The 15,035-nt window shown below is 42.2% G+C and overlaps 1 protein-coding gene across 2 annotated transcripts in view; it reads left to right on the plus strand.

Annotated features, from left to right (window-relative positions):
- The window catches only part of COLEC12 (collectin subfamily member 12), a 159,818-nt gene that overhangs the window by 36,508 nt on the left and 108,275 nt on the right, over positions 1 to 15,035 (plus strand). For both annotated transcript variants that reach the window (XM_066579616.1, XM_066579617.1), the window contains exon 2: positions 5,711 to 5,761. In XM_066579616.1, the coding sequence (XP_066435713.1) occupies positions 5,711 to 5,761 (51 nt within the window). The remainder of the gene's footprint in view (positions 1 to 5,710; positions 5,762 to 15,035) is intronic.

A 15,035-nucleotide genomic window follows, 5' to 3' on the forward strand; every position in this document is an offset into this window, starting at 1 on the left:
AATGCTCTGGTCGCCCATTGACTTCAATGGGGTTCGTTGTTCGAAACGAACCCTCGAACATCGCGGGAAGTTCGTTCCGAATAACGAACACCCGAACATTTTGGTGTTCGCTCATCTCTAATAACAACCAATCACAGCCCAACTTTTATTCTGCCTCAGCAATATAAAAAATAGCAACGAATCACAGCGCAGCATTCATTTTACCTCAGCGGTATAATATATAGCAACCAATCACAGCACAGCTTTTATTTTACCCCAGCATTCTCAATTTCCAGGAATTGTCTTGTGATACGTTCGGCGGATGCATCATTTTGTAGTTGAACACGCATCCCGTTGCTCGTAATGCCTTTTGCTTGTGTGTTTGAGATGGAAATCAAACGATCTTTGTCTGGGGGGGCATAACTGTCGACGACGCTCGCACGCACGTGCGCCACCTATTGTAGGATAGATGTACTATGCCAGTAATCTTCCCAGGAATGTACTCAACAACTGCCCATTAACTTTTCCTATTTATGACATAATCAATGCTTGTGCCAAATTTCACGTTTCTATAACATTGGGAAGCGAGAAAATTACATTCCGTACGCAAAATTTGGACGCTAACTCTTTTACGCATAGAATTGAATAATCGAGTTGGGACCCATTAGCTTTTCCTATTTATGACATAATCAATGCTCGTGCCAAATTTCAAGTTTCTATGACATTGGGAAGCGAGAAAATTAGATTCCGTACGTAAAATTTGGACGCTAATTCTTTTGCGCTTAGAATTGAATAATCGAGTTGGGACCCATTAGCTTTTCCTATTTATGACATAATCAATGCTCGTTCCAAATTTCAAGTTTCTATGTGAGAAAATTACATTCCGTACGTAAAATTTGGACGCTAATTCTTTGGCGCATAGAATTGAATAATCGAGTTGGGACCCATTAGCGTTTTCTATTTATGACATAATCAATGCTCTTGCCAAATTTCAAGTTTCTATGACATTGGGAGGTGAGAAAATTAGATTCCGTACGTAAAATTTGAATGTTAATTCTTTGGCGCTTAGAATTGAATAATCGAGTTGGGACCTATTAACTTTTTCTATTTATGACATAATCAATGCTCGTGCCAAATTTCATGTTTCTACGATATCGGGAAGTGAGAGAATTAGTGGCAATGATGGAAATCGAACGATCTACGTGGGGGGGTCGTAACTGTCGACGACGCACGCACGCGCGCCATTTATCGTAGCATAAATGTACTATGCCTATAATCTTCCCAGGAGTGTACTCAACAACTTCCCAAAGTTTCATGGCGATCGGATGAATGGTGTAGTAGCGCATAAAGGACAAACACACGCAGACAGACACACATACATTCAATTTTATATATATAGATAACAATATCGATGAAAAGTATCACCAAAGCATTAGCGATATATCGATATTTCGATATATCGGTTTTCGATGTCCCAACCTTTCCCCAGGGCCTTGGAGACAAGCTGGGCCAAAAAGTTTTTTCTGCTCTACATGGGGAGACTAGTACTATATATGACTTGTGATAGTTCGGCGCCACCGCTGTTTTACTGCAATGCAGCCAGCCACCTGAATTCTGACAGCGTACCTGTTACGGGTACTTATTGCACTCTTGCAGTCAAGTTGCACTCTCATCGGTATCTAAAGGTTTTTTACATAGAGTGACAAGGACTGAACTGAATAATGTTTAAGACTTTATAACAAAAAACAGCAAGGCTTATAAAATGATACTATTAAAAGGGAGGAACAAACGGTATATACAAGACAATTACCAAAGTAACAGGAATAAAAAAAATAGGATACCAGTTCTTACTGATTAGATTGGTTAAGAAATCTGGGTGCTAGGAAGTAAGCTGGGCGGAAGGCAGTGCTGTATTTGGTATAGTCTCCTGGAGTCTGACAAGGGGGTTTGGCATCCCTGGGAGTCTGACAAGGGGGTTTGGCATCCCTGGGATCTTAAGGATTCCCCCAAGCAGACCTGTTTACCTCCCAATCGTGACAACAGAGGGAGACAGTGTGATTGGATGCAGGAAACTTCAGAAAGAGAACACAGTGCAATATTTGGCTCATATCTTCCCATAAGGGACTCCTAGGAGAACACTAGGGCTGCCCTATTTCATAACACTATTTTATCTATTCACAGACACCAAACATGGCATAGGAGAAATATTAGTTCAGTTTATCTCAGCTTCGGCCTGTTCCACAGGTGGCACAAAGATGGAAGTGGATGTGTTGGGCTGAGCATCGTCTCCCAATTCTGGAGATATTGTTATCTTCAGTCTACGGTTCCCTTTAGATGAGCCGATTCTCGTTTGCACAAGCAAACGAGCGAGTGATGTCATCACAAGCTTGTACGCTCTTATGCAGCCTGTTTAGACAGGCAGATTCATCGTTGACTCATTCAAGAAGAACCGTTAAGTATCGTTCAGTCTTTCACTTCAGCTAATGTGAAGGACTGAATGTGTACTTTTAAATGGAATGAGAAGTGAATGAGCTAGCAAAATGAACGTAGAGTGAGAAGCGAACGATTCTCATTCATTGTTCAGTCGTTAGCTCGCGTTTGGACCGAATGATTATTGTTCATTTTTGCTCGTTTGAAGGATTTTTAAAATTATTATCATTCCATCTGAAAAGCCCCCTAAACCCCACAGATGAACTATAATCTTAGTTATTAATCTCCCCATTGCTCTCTCTTGAGGTAATCTGGAGACACAGAGTCTGGTTGAGGACAGGAAAAGTATACAGAAAGTAATGGCACCTCCTGGCAACAAAAGGGGGGATAATTGGATCAAAGTCCCATTCAGGACATGACTAAGAAACCAATGAATATTAACGAAGCTGGCTTGGACAGGATGTGTTCATGCAATAACATCATACTTCCATAAGAGACAGGATGTGTGGATACAAGAATATCCTACTTCCCAAACAACCAGCGCACTATTCTATATGTTGTATATATTAGAATATCTGATTAATTAACAGAGCTCCACATTGCATCACTGTGTATGGTGCTTGAAAATAATTGTTACTTTGTTTAATATTGCAGTATTTTATGACAATCAGGCCACATTTTTAAAATTCTAAACAATAAATACTTAAAATTGCTTTAATGACGTATTTCAATCTCGGCCTTGAAAAGTCCTTTGTTTCCAACCACCTTTCAGAAACAGCCAAGTACTTCAGTACACTGCTGTTTGTGTAGTTATTGAAGTCAATGAGAGCTACGGAAACAGCGCTGTGCTAAAGCACTCAGCTGTTTTCATCGTTAACGACGGCAGCAATGTCTTGGTTATAGAAAACCAAAATGGGACTACCCCTTTAATGCTTAAAGGGAACCTGTCATCACCTTTGAGCCCCATTAACTACATGCAGAAAGAGTCAAGCTGCTTTGTAGAGGCACGGCGCTGGAACGGGGCGTCTGGTGAGTATGAAATAAGACCATTGATCCCCATAATGTAGTTTATGCTTTTTACATGTAACTGTATTTTCAAAAAACTTTTTACATGTCATAGGGACATATTAATAGTGAGGTCCAGCTGCTGAGTCCCCACCGATCACTATAAAGAGGTGTTAGAAGTGCTCATCCAAGCATTGCATGTAAAAAATACATCATCCTTCCTCTGTCACCTCCCCTAATAGTACCATTACTTAGTTTATGGTGCTGTAGGGAGGTGACGGGTTGCTTTTAACCAGGTCACAAACCTTCAGTCTTGAATTACAACCTTGTTTCCTTGATCTTTCCTTAGCGTGGATTTAGGGACCTTTCACACGGGATGGAATTACACCGCAGAATGCAGCTAAATCCGCAGCTGCGGAATTCCACACCAAAATCCGCAGGCCTGAGATTTTTGATGCAGAATTGCAAGCAGGTTTTAAGCTATTTTCAATTTGCATCAAAATCCGCAGGTAGCCTGGTGTGGAATTAGCTACAGCTTGTGGTGCGGCCTATTCCATCCCAGGTGAAATGTCCCTTACATGGAAAGACTATTGGGCGCATAGGCATCCAACAGTCGTCCCAATGCCTTATTGCACCTTTCACACAGGAGTGATATTTATTCAGTGAGTTGAGGTGAAGAGCACCATCTCCTCTGGCCACCCACCTCCATTCACTGTGAACAGGCAGTTGTTGAAAGGTGAACGACTGCCTGTTTACACTGAGCAAGAAGTTGCTCACTAGTCACTTTGTTTCAGTAAGCTGAAACAAAGCGACTAGTGACTATTGAGCGATTTCCTGTCGGGTCCTGTTTCTATACGGAACACCTTCAACTGAAAATCCCTTGTTTGCATGATTTTTCAGCCGATATGTAAGACAGCCTTACTTCCTCCTGCTTTCTCTGTTTTTACAATTTTTAGTATTTTATAGCTAAAACGTGCTGCATTTGTTTCCCATCATCTTATATTAAGCACTTCATCTAATTATTATCATCCTATTGTATGTGTTGGTCAAGAAGTTTGTCGATGTCTTGTATTTCTCCATGCACAGCTGATATCCAAATTATGCATGACTTATTGTATTTTCAATGACTGCCCCCTGAAAAACCAGGAAAGATCTAAGGAATCTTTTCAATGGAGCAATAGGAGACTAATTTGGTGTTTTCATTAAAGGGAACCTGTCATCAACTATAAGCACCATAAACCAAACGATGGAATTTATAATTCAGGTGATGTGGAGTCCAGAGAATTGTGTCTCATACTCACTTAATCCCCTATTCCTGTGGTGCCCACCAGCGAAATTAGCGGGCGCACAGCAGCTTGACTCTCTTCAGAAGGCTGTGCATGCACATCTCCCATTCATCTCTATCAGAGGTGCACACAGCCTTCTGAAAAGATTCAAGCTGCTGTGCACATGCTGACTTCTCCAGGTGACTGAGTGGGTATGAGACACAGCTCCTTGGACTCCATATCACATAAACTATAAGCACCATAGCCTAATTCATGGTGCTTATAGTTGATAACAGGTTCCATTTAACTTGAATGTGTCTTTATATGGAATAACATCAATGGAAGCTCAGATTCATATATAGTTTAATAGGTCTCTATATACATAATCAGTAGAAAAGTTTGCTAATAGAAATTGTCCAACCTATGACTAGTTTTAGTCTCCTGAATGCAGTGTGGTCGAGGCAGTAAGAATGTCTTTAAGGGACCCAATGTTTGTCATTGAAGAGACTCTGTCATCTACTTTTAGCCCCATATGTTAAGCTTATGGGCTAAAAGTAGGTAACCCGTGGAGTCCAGGGATGTAAGCTTTATGCCTTCCGCATCATTTCCTTGGTGTCGGCGCTGGATGCTGCCGCTCAATGCACTTAGTGGCGCTACTTAGCAGCGCCGTTCAATGCATTAAGCAGCAACTTTCAGCAATATATAGGCTGAACTCGAAAAGCATGAATGTAGGTATTAGGTTGAATATGGCTGTAGTAATGAGTGAAATGTTCCCAGCCTTGCCCTGTCCAATGTAATCTTGCATTGTCATTGATCCCTCATGGTACTAGTTATTGTATTTTCATGTTTGGAGTCAGCAAACAATTCCTGTGAAATGAGGAAATCTGGGTTCTGCCTCAGAGGTTGATTTGTCTTCCTGCACAATAACAGATTGAACTACATGGACTTATATCTTTTTTCTACTTTACTGACTATTTTACCATGCAACTAAGTATACAGATATAAAACAATACTTTCTTTTAATTTTATAGACGACTTTGCAGAAGAGGATGAGGTACAGTCCTTTGGATATAAAAGATTTGGTAAGTCGTGCATTTTTTTCAAGATAGACTCCACTCATATTCTGTTTAGTTTTAGTCTAATAATATTCTGACTAGATGAATGAAATAATATGAAACCAGACCAAAGATCCATTCATGCAGCCGAAAAGGAAAGTAGAATAGAGACGAGAAAAAAGAAAAAAAAAACAGATGTTGCCATGGCGTAACTATAGGGGATGCAGGGGATGCCCAAACTCAGGAGCCTTAGGGGGCCTCTCTTCTCCATATAGGGAGCCCAGTACTATGTATAAAGCATTATAGTTGGGGGCTGTTACAGGTTTTGCATTGGGGCCCAGGAGCTTCAGGTTACGCCTCTGCGTTAAGGGGTTAAGAGAAGTTGGGGGGCCCCAAGATAAACTTTTGCACCCGGGCCCATGAGCCTTTAGCTACACCCTTAGGTGTTGCATAAGTTCAGAGCTACAACCATTGATTGTAGACTGTCTTCAAGGTGTGTTCAAATCTCTTTAATAAACATTCATTGTGTTTTATAAGTGAAATTGAGCAGCTGGCCAATTTGCTTCCTGTGTCCAAAATTCAGTAATACAGAAATATCTTCCCTTTTCTAACTTCAGCTGGTTATCAATTGGTCCGACTCAGCCACCTCTCTGCTCTGCAATTCATCTCAATAGCATGGCATCTGGGCATGCGTAATAGCTCAGAAGCTGTTCTATGGTGGTCATTAGGTCTTCTCTGTTTAGGGCTGCCAGTGTCTGTTATCTCTGTTAATTACAGAGATAACAGTCCAGACTATAGAGCTTGTACACTATGTATCTCCACAGCAAGAGAGTTGAGTAGAACAAATATAGCAGGTGAAGGCAAGGAGAACAGCTTGGGCAAAGAACTGGGGGTGAGGGAAAGGAGGTAATGAGTGGAAATGGGGGAAGGAGTAAGGTAATAACTAGCATAGTTGGATGAACCATACATGGAGGTTTTTATGGTAACAATGCTATGCCTATGTAAGGGGATAACGTTTACTGTTATTTATGTAAGTTTTATGTTAAATGTTATTATACTTTGATGCTGGCCTATAAGCAAGGGTGGGAACAAAAGAACTGGCGGAAATGGCAAAGAAGCCACGAGTAGAGAGACAAAGCTTAGCAAGAGATGGATTAGATGCAGGAGTATCTCCCGAGAACGCTGCGTATGTAACCAGCAGTGGTCCTTCAGACTGTTTACCCTACCAGGAACTGAAATTGTGAGATAAGACTGTGTAACCAGTGTTATTGGTGTGAAGTGTGTTGAGCAGCAATCTGGTTCCTCAGTTCCTCTCCCTCACTTAAGTTATTTTGTATCAGTGAGGGCAAGTATTGAATTACAACATGTTGTTCTACCAAAAGTCTCTAATGATCCCCTTGCCAGTGCAGAAGAATAAAGAGACCATAACCTGCCTGGCAGAATATAACCCTCCATCCCTGTCATTGAGAAACTGTGGTCTACAAAAGATAAGGAGTATAGGACTGATGCCCCTGTTGTGAAAGACCCAGATGACCGGTATAATGCTGAACCCTCTGCCTGCAGCCCTGTTATACCTGCAGTTTATACACATTCAGGCTATCAATCAGGATGTGAGGTCCCACTCAGGGAGAACCTGGAAGTAGCCGGCCACAGAAGCTACACAGGAGTAAAACAGGGAGGTGTTATAAAGACCCCGGTGTTGGCTTTGTCAAATATACTTGCATGAGAAGTCACTGAAATCTATAGTCTAAAGTTTTGTTCGCCATACTGTTGCCCTGTGATAATTGAAAATGACAAGTCTGTAAAGGGAATGGAGCAGCTATTAGAAATGTCTACTAGCATCTAAAGCTTTCTCTATTGGCTGGATACCCATAATGTTGTGTACAATCGGGACACATGACTCAGTATTCCAATCTTGAAATAAATTGCTCAGACATGTATGTTCTGGAAAATGTACCATATTCTTGATTTTAGTCCCAGGTAGGAATTTAGGTAACCTTTAAATTTTAGGATAACAAATAGTGTTGGCCTTTAAAGGAGCTTTTTATGGAAAATACTGTTGATTACCTATCCTTAGGATAGGTCATCATCAATAGTTGATTGGCTGAAGTTTGCTGGTAGTTGCGCTTGTACATGCTGGCGCAACTCTCATTTAAATCAGTGGAAGCTGTGCTAGCAGTTACAAGCATCGGCCACTACACAGGATTTGGAATAGCAGCTTCCACTCCAACCCCTGTGTATTTGCCGTGCTGTCAGTGGGTGCCCAATCAATGGTGGACCCCAGCCAATCAACTATTGAAGACCTATCCTGAGGAAAGGTCATTGATAGTATTTTCCCTGGAAAACTCCTTAAATATGGAAAACTGGAATGTATATGTCTAATTTAAAACACACTTTTATGTCCAAACCATTACTCACTGGGAGCATTTAATTATATACCCTTTTGATGAGCTCTTGTTGATGGACAGATGAGAAGACCATTGTGACACCTCGCCTCTCCAAAGGACCACCTCTTTGAAATAATACCTTTATCTTAACCATATTTTCCTATGACAAACTCTCAGTTCCATCATGTATTGTGCATACTGGCCATCTTCTCTGAGAGGCCTACCTTCTACATGACCATTTTGAAATGCAATTTTGAGTGGCAGTCTCAAAGTATTCCTGACTATGATGGGCATTCCATTGCTCCACGGTCTGATGCTCTTCTATACTGCATATAGTACAGTAACCACTGTCTGGCCTGTGATGATTGCATACTATGTTTACGGTTTCATGACCTTTCTTCGTGATACTACTATATACACATGATACTTTTAATGAGTTTTTAAAACACAATGATAATGACATATGAGTTACGGAATTGAAATCCTAAATATTTACCAAGAGGACTTGATATGTACCATCCTGTCTGCTGCAGCGATGCTAGTGTAACTCAGTTTTGTCTTACTATGTAGAGTAAGTCAAAAACACACAAACTGCTGAACCCACATATTGAGAGAGTATATTTAATCTGGCTTTCCCTTCTGAATTACAGGCAGCTGGAAACATTTGTTGGTCACTTTTTGGCATAATTTACTCTGACCAAATATCCTCTCCGGAGTTCAGCAAAGGAGTTTATTATTCAGTCTACATACAGTCTGTTTAAGAACATTTTGAGGAATAGAATGCCACATAAAAATGTACATTATTTATAAACAGCCATTGGCCCTAAAGTTCTCCAGATTTTCATCTCTTTAAGTAGAATTATGACAACATCAGTTTTGCAGTTGTTCTTGGCCGGTTTCCCGACTGTTCAGGTGGGGCCGCTTGAGTTTTTTTATATTTCCTGAAGCAGCGGCTCTAAATGTCTGGGACGCTCACAGCTGCTCTTCTTAAAACAGAAGGTGGATCCTGAAACAACAAGTATATCCACCTGTTTATAGCTGGAGGCAATGGAAACAGTGTTTACGTAAGGTTGCCCGTACACATGCAGGTTTTCATGACGTTTTGCCCACATTTTTTATGTGGTTTTTGAAGCTAAAATCAGGAATAGATTTTTAAAAAAGTTAAAGTTCTCTCAGTTCAAGGATTCTGTCCCTCTCAGTATGCAACAAGTGGCGAAAACTTACACCTCAATGACCAGGAGGTATCGAACAATCATACAACAAGACTTTATCCAATTTTTGAGGTTTCATGTGGCTGGAAAAAATTGCTTTCGACCTGGCTTTGAAGCTAGGGGCTTAATAATTTGAATATTTGTCTATCTTAATAACACCTTTTATTTCCTCGACTTGCATAAGTGTGTCCTTCTTAGGCCGCCGGCAGACGGGCGGGTTGGATCCGGCTGCGAGGATTCTCGCCGCGGGACCCGACCCAAGCGCCTGCAGAGAGCAGCGCGTATTTACCCGCGCCTTCGACTGTTTGATGTGCCGGCTTGCCGGCGCATGCGCAGACCGGAGCCGGCGCAGAGAAATAGAACATGCTGCGGTTTGTTTACTGCGCGAGATTTCAATCCTATGGCAGCTTCCAGGGGCGGAAATTCCGCGGGAAATCCCACCACGGAATTTCCGCCCGTCTGCAGGCGGCCTTAGGGTTGCAATTTCAATGTTGAGAAGTGTATATGCACAGACACATATAGCGGCTGTGTGGGGTCTACCATGTTTCCCTGAAAATAAGGCACCCCCTGAAAATAAGGCACTCCCCGAAATTTGCAGAAGTCCCAAATATAAGGCACCCCCTGATATTAAGGCATAGTAAAGTGTGGAGGCAAGTCAAGAGGCCTGTTGACTGCTGCCATCCCCATTGTCTCCTATCTCCAGATGTATAGGTAGATCTGCAGACAGTCTGCTGTTATCCTGTCCCTGCTGTGCTGTACGAGTGTGCTGTTGTGAGCTCCCCTTGCTGGCTGGAAAAGTCCATACTGTACGTTCTGTTCCTGCTGCACATGTCTGCTGTGATGAGCTCCCCCTGGTGGCCGGAAGCTGCAATACCATCCCTGCTTACAAGTGGTACAGGAACTTCTGTCTGCAGACAGGTACGTTACTTTACAGCCCTTATTTTTTTATGGCTCTGTGTGTGAGTCAGGCACCCTGTGTGATTCTTAAGGCTGGGTTCTCACAGAGTGTATTTCCAGCGGAAATCTCGCAGTTTGGCCACAGCGATAAACAGAGAGATTTCCGCCGGGAAAGCGCTGCTTCAAAACCCACGGCACTCAGCCGCTTGTTTTGAAGCGACCTGGTTGCACGCTTTTCCGTTTCTGTGGCCGGTGAATCCGCACCACAACACCGCCTTCTCCCAGCTTTGCCGTGACAGATTTCGTCCACAAAGCTGGCCAATTGAGGGATTAGCGGCCACAGACGGATTTGCCGCGGTGAAATAAGACACCCCCTGAAAATAAGACGTAGCGCATATTTGGGAGCAAAAATTAATATAAGACGCGTCTTATTTTCGGGGAAACAAGGTACTTATTCCTGCATTATGAACTAGCATAAAGCTTCAACTAGGGTATAGAAAAGAACATTTTCAACATTAGGGTACAGATAGGTACAAGATGTAGGTACAAGTACTTTATAGGTACAAGTACTTTGATGATACCACAGAAGGAATCTTCATATCTTCTTAGATCCTGTGAATATAACATAGTGATAGTTGATTCTCATGCAAGCAATGATACATTGTTTTACTGTGTGCATCTCAGGACATGTGGAGATGTGTGTTTTATGTGCGAATATATTATGATTTATATTGTTTCGTATGGAACAGAGGCCTGAAATCAATAGAAAAAGTTCATGTATTATGCTGTCTAGCTCCTGTTGCTACAGAATGATGGTTTTCATAGGCACTATGATTTTTATCCTATAACTCAGGTTGATGGATGTAGCAGATTTTAAGCTGTGATAACTAGAGATGAGCGAACCTACTCATTTCGAGTAATTACTCGATCGAGCACCGCGATTTTCGAGTACTTCCGTACTCGGGTAAAAAGATTCGGGGGGCGCCGTGGGCGGGGGAAGCCGTGGGTGAGTGGGGGGTAGCAGCGGGGAACAGGGGGGAGCCCTCTCTCTCTCCCTCTCCCCCCCCACTCTCCGCTGCAACCCCCCACTCACCCACGGCACCCCCTGAATCTTTTCGCCCGAGTACGGAAGTACTCGAAAATCGCGGTGCTCGGGCGAAAAAGGGCGTGGCTGAGTAGGTTCGCTCATCTCTACTGATAACTTTATTTGACAACTTATCTTAAGCCATTAAAAAGCTATTGTTCTCCTATATTAGTTGGGTATTTTGGAAATTCAAAGTGAAAGCCATATGCTTCATAAAGCAATAACATTATATTGCAATACAATGCTATAACTTGTTTTACAAAGCTGCAGAGATCTTCCTTTTTACAATTGCCCCCCTTCCCCCCCACACTTAATTCCCTATTGGTATCCAGTGGTTATGACCTATGGGCTCCGCTGTTTTACTGGTCGGGCTGCTCAGTGCCTTCAAGTCATGTAATGACGCCACAGTTTGTATAGTTGTGAATGTGCACTTCTCAGTAACTGGCAGTGGAGCATTGTGGGGGATTTGGTTTTTACACTCCTCAGCAGCCATTTTTAATAACAATGTGGAAATCTGAAACTGGCTGGAACGCAGCGGCGGTGCAGGTCAGCAAAAGAAAGTACTAAAGTTCAATTTGGTGATTTAGATGGATGTTTGGAATAATTGCAATAAGGCCTAATGCACTCGGCAGGTCCGGATTCCACCTGCGGAATCCCGCACAGAATCCGACCCTAACCGTGGCGAGTGACTCTACGTACCTGTGTGTGCAGGCAGCCTTCTTCGCCGGCATCCATGCGGACCTGTCCTCTTCTGGCTTCTCTGTACTGCAGATGGTCCACAAGGGTCGCCGTCAGACATGTGCAGTACAGATTTATTTTCTAAACACCTGCATTTCTTGCAGAATCCGCAGCCCATTGTGGATGGGCCGGGAGTCGGACAGCTCCCAGTGACTTTAACAGAAGCAGTCCCTGCAGGAACCACAGGAAAATGGAGCATTTTACATCCGCGAGCGGAAACTGCAATTGGTTTCTGCTCATGTGTGGGATGAATCATTTTTCCATAGCATGCTATGGAGGGCTATTGCTGCGGAACCCTGAGGCGGACGCAAAAATCCGCCCATGTGCATGAGGCCTTAGCAGAGGAGTAACTTGAAGCTTCTGTGCCCCAATGCAAAATCTGTAACAGGGCCCCCAACTATAATGCTTTATTCATAGTACTAGGCTCCCTATATGGAGAAGAGAGGCCTTATGGGCTCCCTAAGAGTTCTGGCCTCAGGAGCAACCGCATCCCCTATAGTTACGCCCCTGTCAAAAGCAAATTTTTGAAATTTTGACCACTCTCCATAATACCCCTTTAATACAACAAAAGCCTTTATAAAATCATTGAAAGGCTAAGCAAACTGTGGCTCAGCAAGTTTTCATAATGTGTTAAAGGTCATGTTCAAATTTGCTGCATCTGTAACTACAAGAACTTACTTTCATGCCATGGGTTTGCAGTGATCTTGCATATTTCTGCACAGCCAAGTGTCTGCATCAGATCCCCTGAGACTACGTGCTCTGTGTTATAAAGAAACTGTAACATAATCATGCATATAAAATGAAATAAACCTGGAAAGCATTGGTATTTTTACTGGAAGTGTTGTTTTTTTGGAACTTTCAAGTGGTTCCTTTTATTTGGACATCCTCTACATGAGCTAAATAACAGGATCTCCCATGGAGCAGGGGTGTTTGATGCTAATAGATAAATCCTCCAATAGGAAATGCTGAATCCTGATATGGAACCCTTTCTGTAGTGCGGTTTGTTATGTTTCTGTCCTTTAATGCTTAAAGGGTTTTGCCTTGGATTACATTTTCTTCGACTAGAAATGACTAGTTTGGTACAAATAACTTGACTTTTCAAGCTATTTTACAAAAAATTCTGCCACATCCTTTAAAGCTACCCCGTTCTCCAGCATAAGGCAAGTTATGCTTTAACTTAGCTCCTTGCTATGCTTTCCTAATTCTAGAATGAGGACATTCTGAATGTTTGCCATGTATAGCTTTGAATAAATATTTATTTTCTAAGTCATTGAAGATACAAAACAGCCGTCACCTTGATGGAAATCTGTTACAATCCAATATGGATGCTTTCTAAATTGTTGACTAAAGATTAAAGAGCTTTTCAAAGTTTTAAAACTTGTTTTTTAACTCTCATTAGGATAAGCCATCAAATTTAAAAACATGAATAACCCTTTTAAGTCTTAAGCCACATTTAGACGGAACGAATATCGTGCATGCCCGAAACTCGTCCCCGCACATACATGCTCCCATGCTCCTGCATGGGATCTTGTATCCCTAGCTCACAGCAGGGTGGCTGGGGAAGATTTCACTCTCCACTCTCCCCCGCCCCTCTCCATTCATTTAACAAAGTGGCCGTTCAATAATGAATGGCTTTTATTTACACTGCGCTGTCATAGTTAAACTCATCACTCATCGTTTATGCTGCATAAACGATGAGTTTAACTATGACAGTGCAGTGTAAATAGCAGCCGTTCAGTACTGAACCGCCACTATGTTAACTGAATGGAGAGGGGCGGGGGAGAGCGGAGAGTGAAATCTTCCCCAGCCACCACGCTGTGAGGCAGCGATACAAGCTCCCATGCAGGAGCACAGGAGCATGTATGTGCGGGGACAGGTGTGGCACATTGTTTGCCCGACATTCATCCCATCTAAATGGGGATTTAGATGCTTCTATAATTGCAAAAAAATGTAAACTAACGCTTTGGAATTACCTGGATTGCTGCATTAATTACTTATAAAATGTAAAAGGATACTTTTAGATGGGACAACTGTTGGGCGCTTTATTACAGGAGCGATAGTCTTTCGGTGAATAGAGGCAAAGTACGCTGGAGATCTCTTCCAGCTGCCCTTCTCCTTCACTGTGAACAAGCAGTCGTTCAAAGATGAGCGACTACCTGTTTATACTGAGAGAGAAGTCACTCACTAGTTGTTTTGCTTTAATAAACTGAAATGAATTGACTAGCAGATAATGAGCGACTTCTCACTCAGTACCCTGAGGACGCAGCGCTTACACAGGACAACTATTATAGTAACATAGTGATTATCTAAGGCTGAAAAAGGACATTGGTCCATCTAGTTTAGCCTATTACCCCCACATTCCCTCCCAATGTTGATCCAGGGTAGGGAAAAAAACCTAATGAAGTAGAAACCAATTTTGCTCATTTCAGGGGGAAAATTCCTTTCCGACGCCAATTATGCAATAAAAATCATCCATGGATGAACAACCCTTCTGAAGTAATCAGTGACTGTAACATATAATATGTAACATATTTTGTTACACTCAAGAAAGGCATTCAGGCCCCTCTTAAACTCTTTTAACAAATTCACCATCACCACGTCCTCAGGCAGAAAGTTCCATAGTCTCACTGCTCTTACAGTAAAGAACCCCCTTCCATGTCAGTGTAGAAACCTCTTTTCCTCTAGACATAGAGAGCGCCCCCTTATTGCATTCACAGTCCTGGGTATAAATAGATCATTGGAGAGATCTCTGTATTGTCCCCTGATATATTTATACATAGTTATTAGATCGCCCCTCAGCCGTCTTTTTTCTAAACTAAATAACCCCAATTTTGATAACCTCACTGGGTATTGTAGTCCGCCCATTCCATTTATAACTTTAGTTGCCTGTTTTAGTTTACCTAATCTTTTTGCTGCCTTGGATATATATTGATGAGAGGATCGGTTGTCTGATTTCACAGAACAATTCTACTCATGTTTTGGGT

Source organism: Eleutherodactylus coqui, chromosome 9 (genome assembly GCF_035609145.1).
Source record: "Eleutherodactylus coqui strain aEleCoq1 chromosome 9, aEleCoq1.hap1, whole genome shotgun sequence".
Taxonomy (NCBI): Eukaryota; Metazoa; Chordata; class Amphibia; order Anura; family Eleutherodactylidae; genus Eleutherodactylus; species Eleutherodactylus coqui.